The 9,080-nt window shown below is 39.7% G+C and overlaps 1 protein-coding gene across 1 annotated transcript in view; it reads left to right on the top strand.

Moving 5' to 3' along the window:
- The first annotated feature begins 2,751 nt into the window (after positions 1 to 2,751).
- The window catches only part of Iswi (nucleosome-remodeling ATPase imitation SWI), a 473,510-nt gene continuing 467,181 nt past the window's right edge, over positions 2,752 to 9,080 (top strand). Inside the window, exon 1 of the mRNA XM_090385082.1 lies at positions 2,752 to 3,016. Within this exon, the coding sequence (XP_090241208.1) occupies positions 2,942 to 3,016 (75 nt within the window). The 5' untranslated portion in view covers positions 2,752 to 2,941. The remainder of the gene's footprint in view (positions 3,017 to 9,080) is intronic.

The raw sequence follows: 9,080 nt of genomic DNA, 5'->3' as shown, positions 1-9,080 counted from the left end.
CACTGTTCTTCTGAATTGGCTTCTATAATTCCCGCTGTCTCTTTCAAAACACTCCGAACACGTGCCGCCACCAGCCAACATCCGTTTACTGTCCAACTTCAAACCCACAGAACCAACTTTTCAGCTTCCTCATTTATTCTTTGAACTGCCGTTTTCTGGAGAACCTTCCTTCATACGTATTTCCTGATAATTACAATCTACAGAAGTTCAAGTCCAGTGTCAACAAATATCTTCTTTCGTGTTCTCAACCTCCAACCCAAGCACGGTACTAAGTACTATAGGTTCTAATACCTCTCGTGTCTGGGGTCCACATAAAAAAAAAAAAAAAAAAAAAAAAGAATGGCAGAAGGATTTTGAAAAACTTTGGGGCTAAGAAAATTCCAGGTTGGTCCTGATGGTATTTCTCCACTTGTTCTTAAAACCTGTTCTCCTGAACTTACTCCAGTTCTTTGCCACCTTTTTTTCACTTTTTTTTATTCCAAAGGTGTTTTTGCTTTTGCTTGGAAATTTGCTTATATCCATCCAGTTTCTAAAAAGGGTGAAAAATCCCTCCCATCCAATTATCGTCCTATTGCAATTACTTTTCCTCTTTCTAAAGTAATGGAGAAATTAATTAAGCTCCAACTCTTAAACTATCTAGAAACATTCCGTCTGATCAACGATCGCCAGTTGAATTCCATCAGTGTCGATCCACTGGTGATATTCTGGCTTACCTTACCCATGGACAAATTCAATGGAAAATTTCGGTGAAACACTAGTAGTTATGGACAAATTCAATGGAAAATTTCGTTGAAACACAAGCAGTTGCTCTTGACATCTCAGAAGCTTTCAATCGTATTTGGCATAAAGGTCTTCTAAACTAGCTTCCATCTTATGGTTTATCAACAGTTTTTTGTAATTGGTTATCCAGTTTTCTTCCTGATCACTCTCTCTGGGCGATGGCCGATGGCTCTCTGTCTTCTAACTTCTCCATTAATGCAGGTGTCCCCCAAGGTTCAGTTCTTTCCTCGACTGTTTTCCTCTTGTATATTAATGACCTTCTTCCATTGACTGGAAATCCTATCCATAATTTTGCCGATGACAGCACATTTCATTCCACTTTCCATATTTAAGAAACCTTACCCTTTTTAATCAGCTTGAACTTCTCGAATATCCGCTACCAATTCTTTAAATGGTGAACTCCAGGGAATGCTACAGTGGCGCAAAAACAACTTAGTTGATTTCAATCCTTCTAAAACTCAGTTTTGTCTAATTTCTTTCAAAAAGGTTTCTTCTGCTCCTATGCTTATCTTTGGTGACACTGCGATTTCTAGCCAAAATGATATATCTCTTTTGAGGATTACCCCGACTTCTAATTTCTTTTGGCACAAACACATTACAAATATTGCTTCCTCTGCGTCGAAAAAACTAGGTGTTCTCTTTCGCTCCTGGCGTTACTTTTCTTCCAATCAGCTGTTTACTCTGTACAAATCGCAAATCCGCCCTACCATGGAATATTGTTCCCACATCTGGTGGTGGTGCCCCCAAAACCTCTCTCTGGCTTCTAGATTCCATTCAGAAGAGAGAAGTTAGGTTAATTAATGACTCATCTCTAACAGAGTCTCTCCACTTGCTGTGTCATAGACGTAGGAAATAGTACGTCTATGAAATAGGACGTCTATGACACAGATACTTCCATGGGCACTGTTCTTTTTTGTAGAAAAACGAAATACTTCCTTTTTTCTACGGATACTTCCATTGGCACTGTTCTTCTGAATTGACTTGTATAATTCCCGCTCTCTCTTTGAAAACAGTCCGAACACGTGCCGCCATCAGCCAATATCCATTTACTGTCCAATATCAAACTCACCGGACCAACTTTTCATCTTCCTCATTTATTCAATCAACTCCTGTTTTCTGGAACAACCTTCCTTCCTACGTATTTCCTGAAAATTACAGTCTACAGAAGTTCATCAACAAATATCTTCTTTCGTCTTCTCAACTTCCAACCCAAGCACGGTTAGTACTATAAGTTCTATAGGTTCTAATACCTGTCGTGTTTGGGGTTTTCATAAAACACACACACACACACACACACACACAGTCCGTAATACAGCCCGTACAGGTCTTGGTATCGACTCCAGACGGTCTTACAGAGTTTGCACATCATGCATTGTATCCAATTAAGTCATGTACTTTCTCGGATGGTCTTTTTGCAGTAGGTCTCAAGCATGTTCATTTGGATTGAGATGAGGTGTGTTAGCCTATCCTGGGATGACGAATTCATTTTCATGTTCTTGAAACCAATTGGCAACTTCCTGAACCTTGTGGTATGTCATAGCGTTTTGCTGATATACACCATTGAGCCAAAACATTATGACCAGCGAGTCGTTATGCAAATCGAAGCAACTGCAGGTGAACTACGGCGCGAGTGCGGGTCGGGGCACGGTATAAAAAACACTGATATGAGTTCTGTTAATCAATGTTACTCTTGTTCTTCCGATGGGAAGGGCAGCGGACTTAGGCGAGTTTGACAAAAGCCAAATTCTAATGGCCAGACAACTGGGCAGAGCATATCCGAAACGGCATGGCTTTTGGGCAATTAACTAGAAAACCCATGGACCTTAGGGGTATAAGCACAATGGCAGTTTTCATCATTCTCGGGTTGCTGTGGTTCAAATCGTAGGTGTAGTAATTTTTTAGTCTCCTGTTAAGGTCCCGCACATATACTGTACCGTTGTTTTCCTGTGCGCCATGTAACTTCGCTACGCCTTAGTTCAAGAGTTTTTTGTAATGTTTAATCATGACCTCTATGTATGTATACAGCTTCTGGAACCGCGAAATCAGCTAATTTAAGATTAGCGTAATTTTAGATTTTTTTATATAATTTAATTAGTGGTGTATGTTCAATTGTGGGATCTACGCTAGTTAATTTATTGTACAGCGGAGTTTGTGAACAACCATGGCCGAAGAAGCTGGTGATGTTGTTTTAGAAGAAACAGTAGAATTAGAAAATACCCAGGTGGAATTGATCTTGGTACGTTTTTGTCGATTTAGTTTATTTTATTTGAATTTTATTCATAAATTTGTTTATATAGAGTTATTCATTAAAACACAATGCAGTTTGCAATCGCGCATACATTAAACACTAAACTAAATTGTTACGGATTGTGTCTAAGTGTCATATATGAATTGCTACATTAGGGTTACCAGATCTAGAATTAAAAAGTTAGGACATTTAAAAAATTATATTTATTACTAAAAAATTACAAATACATGTTTATCGTTACCTCCAGTAATTTTCATTAAGTTTGGATTACAAAGTAAGTAATTATAAAATGTATTACAATCCATTTTCAAATTATAACTAACCAACAAAATACTGCTCACAGTATTTGTTTCCATTTTATTTCTAATGTTCCATTAATTGCTGATTAATGAAAATACACGCCGTACTGTATGTTCCCATTGTGGGTAAAAATAGAAAATGTATATTGAGCAATTTTTAAAAGCTCAGAACCCTTGCATCGATTAAAATATTCAGTCCACTTTCTATTGGCTAATAAGTTTTCCCGATTATCATCCTTCTTTTTCGCAGAAAATAATTCCGCAAAATTCATAAATTTGTGAAATAATTTACTATCTATTTTCAATTAGTAATAGCAGTGGCACGTGATGCAAGAAAGCAAGTGTATGAGCTTATGCAGCATCAGCAAAAAAAAAAAAAACAATCACACCATTCCCTCCAAATGCCTGTCCAGTTCCTCCTTAAATTTATTTAACCTATCAACTTCCACGACAGATGGAAGTTTGTTGCAGCAATTAACCACCCGCTGGCTAAAGGCAAATTTCCGCACATTTTTCTACATCTGTCTTTTCTTAATTTGAATTTATGCCCCCTTAGGTTCGTAATCTGAACAAGTGGAAGGATCCCATCAGAATTCAGCGTGCTCAACCCATTCAAAGCCTTATACACCTCAATCAGATCACAGCGCAGGTGCCTAGTCTCCAGCCACTGCAATTTGCAGAACTTAAGCCTCTCTTGGTAAGAGGATCCCGTCATTCCCCTCACCAATCTTGTAGCCCTTCTCTGTACACACTCAAGCAAATCTACATCCTGCCCTGGCAGCTTGTCTGCATTGCTCAGAAAACTTCATATCTGACTGCACAATTACTCCCAGGTCTTTTTCATTTTCTACCACCTTAAGTGTAAGGTGGTAGAAAAAAGAAACGTACCACGCAGTTGGTACGTTTCTCTGGGGTTACTTCTACCCACATGCAGTACTTTGCATTTGTCAAGGTTAAACTTCAGTTGCCACTTCTTAGCCCATCTACCCAAATTATCTAGATCCTGTTGCAGTAGCACACTGCCATTACTGTCATTAACAACCCTGCCAACCTTTGTATCATCTGCAAACTTCGACACTAAGCCTGATATACCTTCATCAATATCATTGATAAATATACAAAACAACAGTGTACCTAACACCGAACCCTGTGGGACTCCACTAATTAGCATTAGCATTAGTAGAGGTATGTGATGCAAGAAAGCAAGCTTATTCAGCATCAGCCAAAAAAAAAAAAAAAAACAACCACTACTCCCATTTCACCCCTCCGTTCGTTCGAAATACCTGTCCAGCTGAGCCTTAAATTTGTTTAGGCTATCAACTTCAACAACAAGCGATGGGAGTCTATTCCACAAACCAACTACCCGCTGGTTAAAGGCAAATTTCCGCACATCTATCCGACATTCGTCCTTCCTCAATTTGAATTTATGCCCTCTCAGGTGATTATTTTGAGCAAGAGGAAGAATCCCATCGGCATTGAGCATGCTCAAGCCATTCAAAGCCTTATACACCTCTATCAGATCACCTCACCGATGCCTAGTCTCCAGGCTCTGTAATTTGCAAAACTTAAGCCTTTCTTCGTAAGAGCAACCCTTTGTTCCATTCACTAATCTTGTTGCCCTTCTCTGTACTCGTTCCAGCAGCTCTACATCCTTCTTGAAATGAGGCCTCCAGACCTGTATACAGTACTCAAGGTGTGGCCTTACCAATGCCTTATACAAGGGAATAATCACATCCCTGTCCCTGCTAGAAAAATTCCTGTATATCATTGACAAGACACCATGAGCTACTCTTGCAGCTCGTCTGCACTGCTCAGAGAACTTCATATCTGCGTGCACAATTACCCCCAGGTCCTTTTCATTCTCTACCACTGTCAGCGTAGTACCACAGAGTTGATACGTTGATCTGGGGTTACTGTTTCCCATATTTAGTACTTTACATTTGTCAATGGTAAACTTCATTTGCCACCTCTCAGCCCATCTGCTCAACCTTTCCAGATCCTGTTGCAGCAGCATAGTATCAGTAGTGTCCTTAACAACCCTGCCAACCTTGGTATCGTCTGCAAACTTGGACATTAAGCCTGATACACCATCATCAATATCATTTATAAATACAGAAAACAACAATGGACCCAACACTGAACCCTGAGGAACTCCACTAATAACATTAGTCCATGTTGAGCAGTGTCCATTGATTACCACTCTCTGTCTTCTGCCACTCAACCATCCCTTTATCCATAGCAGCAATTTGCCTCCAATGCCACACTTCTCCAATTTGTGCAGCAGTCTTCCATGCGCAACAGTATCAAAAGCCTTTCTAAGATCCAAATATATAATATCAAAGTTATTCCCTGCATCCAGTTCTTTTGTGACTACATCATAGTATCCAATCAAATTGGTCAGACAAGACCTGCCCTTAACAAAACCATGCTGTGTCTGAGCTATAACTGAATTCTTGTCCAGATGATCCTGCAGTGCTTCTTTAACCAGTGCCTCCATTAATTTTCCTGGAAACGAAGTTAAACTAACAGGTCTATAATTACTTGTGTCAGCCTTTGATCCTCCTTTGTGAATTGGGGTTACATTTGCACATCTCCAGTCCATGGGTACCTCCCCTGAGTCCAAAGAAGCTCTCATAATTATGCCTAGGGGTTTGCTTACTTCCTTTGCTGCCTCCTTTAATATAACTGGATAGATCCCATCCACCCCGGGTGCCTTTTTTATGTTTATCCTCAACAATTTCTCCTCCACTTTCCTCTCAGTTATTAGAAAATAATCTAGCTCACTGCCAATGTTTACTTCACCTACGACATCCCCCTTCCTGAATAACTCCTCATGTGTGAATGTAGATGCAAAATACTCGTTTAGATTGTTAGCCACCTGAGCTGGATCCTCAACTGTTGAACCATCAACATCCAGTGGACCAATCTGATTCATCCCTTTCCTTCTTGAGTTTAAATAGGTAAAGAACTCTTTTCAGTTTTTCTTTGCATCCTTTGCCAAGGATTTCTCATAATCTGCCTTTGCCTGCCTAAACTCCTTTGTGACTTGGTTACAGACCAACTTATATCTATCATAGGCTTCCATGTCACCCATTAATTTGTATGTATCCCATGCATTTTTCTTCTCTGCCATATGTCTCATTAGTTCATCTGACAACCATTTAGGCCTGAACCTTGAACAATATTTCTTGGTTGGTATGTAAAGCCTGGTAGCTTCCAAGATTAGTTCCTTGAATGCTTCCCATTTTGAATTTGCTGTTGGTAACATCATCAGTTGGTCCCACTGTATTGAATTTAAATACTGTCTCAGACCATCATAGTCACCTTTACGAAAGCAAAAACCCTTCCCTTTACCTCTGATGGTAGTTACCTCCTCGACTAATAACATTAGTCCACGAAGAGCAGCACCTATTGATTACCACCCTCTGTCTTCTCCCACTCAACCATCCTTTTATCCATTGTAGCAACTTGCCCTTAATACCATTCGGCTCCAATGTGTATAATAGTCTTCCATGCGCAACAGTGTCAAAAGCTTTCCTGAAATCCAAATTTATGATATCAAAATTATTTTTTGCATCCAGTTCCTTTGTAACCACATCATAATATCCTATCAAATTTGTCAGAGAAGACTTTCCCATAACAAACCCATGCTGTGTCTGAATTATTGCTGCAGTCTTGTCTAGATGATCCTGCAATGCATCTTTAATCAGTGACTCCATTATTTTACCAGGAACAAAAGTTAAACTAACTGGTCTGGAATTACTCGTGTCACTCTTCGATCCCCCCCCCCTTTGTGAATTTGGGATACATTTGCACATCTCCAGTCCGCGGGGACCTCCACTGAGTCCAAAGATGCTCTCATAATTATGGCTAAGGGTTTGCTTAGTTGCTTTGCCGCCGCCTTTAAGATAACTGGATAGATCCCATCCACCCCAGGTGCTTTTCTTATGTTTAACTTCAACAATTTCTCCTCCACTTTGCTCTCAGTTATTACAAAATCATTAAGCACCCTGCTACAATTTGATAACCTTCTGCCATTTTCAAACCTTAATAACTCCTCATGTGTGAATGTAGATGCAAAATACTCATTCAGTTTGTTTGCTATCTGAGGAGGATCATCAACAGTGGAACCATCGATATCAAGTGGGCCAATCAGATTCATCCCCTTCCTTTTAGAGTTTATATAAGTAAAGAAGTCCTTGCTGTTTTTCTTAGCATCTTTTGCCAAAGATTTCTCGTAATCTGCCTTCGCCTGCCTAACCTCTTTTGTGACCTGATTACAGACTAGCTTATATCTGCCATAGGCTTCTGAGTCACTTGATAATTTATATGCATCCCATGCATTTTTCTTCTCTGTCACAAGTCTCATTAGTTCATTTGATAACCATTGAGGCCTAAACCTTGAACAATATTTCTTAATAGGTATGAACTTTTAGTAGCATCCACGATTAATTCCTTGAATGCTTCCCACTTAGAATTTATTGTTGGTAACATCGTCAGTTGATCCCACTGTACAGAATTTAAAAACTGTCTGAGACCACTGTACTCACCTTTACGGAATCAAAAACCCTTTCCTTTACCCCTGATGGTAATTATATCTTTAAGTAAATTCCATATCAGTACATTGTGATCACTGCTACCTAGTGGTTCTTTATCTGCAAATTCTTAATACACGAATGATCACTGCTGATAACCAGATCAAGAGTATTACCCTCTCTGGTTGCCTCTTGAACATGCTAATGCAGAAAACAATCATCCAATAAATCCAAAAAAAGTCTTACTAGTGTGTGAGTGACCAACCCACAAGTTCCAGTCAATATCTGGGAAGTTAAAATCCCCCATTATAAGACATTCTGATTTACTAGCCCACTCTATTTCTCTGTTCATTGTACTCATTCGAGTCATTAGGCCTATAACACACTCCTCCTCTTATTTTTGCTTTCGCAGTGCTTATGTCACACCAAACTGACTCAACGGTGCACTCTTCATCTATATCAACTGGATGCACTTCTTTTGATTTTATGTTTTTCTTAATTAACAGCATAACACCTCCTCCCTTCCTATCCTGTCTATCCTTTCTGTACACATTGTACTCTCCAAATTCCAGTTCTACATGACACCACGTCTCTGCTATCCCAACAATATCTACCTTTGATGTCTTGACCAGCACTTCAAATTCATCAAATTTATTTACTATTCTTCTAGCATTGGTATACACGCACCTATTCATATTCTTAGTTACCCTAACACATCCCATATACCCACCTGTTTCATGATGACTGCCATCAGTCCCTGAAACCCCCAGCACCCTTTGCTCCAGGTCGTTACTTATTCTAATAGAAGTTGTGCAAGAATCACCTTCACCTCTGCCTGCAGCTACTTTTAATCTTTTAATCTGTGAATCCCTCCCCACCCCAAGCTAGCAGTTTTCCGACCCACCTAACACTGCCTCGATAACATCAGCAAATATTCTTGCACCCTTTCGATTTAAGTGTATCCCATCCCTGTAGAAGCAGTCTCTCCTGTTAACAAGCATAGACCACTCTGAAAAAAATTCTATCCCTTGAACCTTGCACAATCTTTCCAGGGCCGAATTGATTGACAAGGCTCTCATCATGTATTCCCTCCTATCGTGTCTGGGCAGAATTGCAGACACATTCAAATTTAACCCTGACTCGTGACTTTTTCAACATTGACCTGTACTTGTTAAGTAAATCTGCAGACCTCCTACTCTTAATGTCATTGGTGGCAAC

Source organism: Mastigoproctus giganteus, chromosome 11, assembly GCF_048544385.1.
Source record: "Mastigoproctus giganteus isolate SK-2022 chromosome 11, ASM4854438v1, whole genome shotgun sequence".
In the NCBI taxonomy this organism is placed as follows: Eukaryota; Metazoa; Arthropoda; class Arachnida; order Uropygi; family Thelyphonidae; genus Mastigoproctus; species Mastigoproctus giganteus.
Note: the sequence above shows the minus strand (reverse complement) of the source record. Positions and strands in the feature narration are given on the sequence as shown.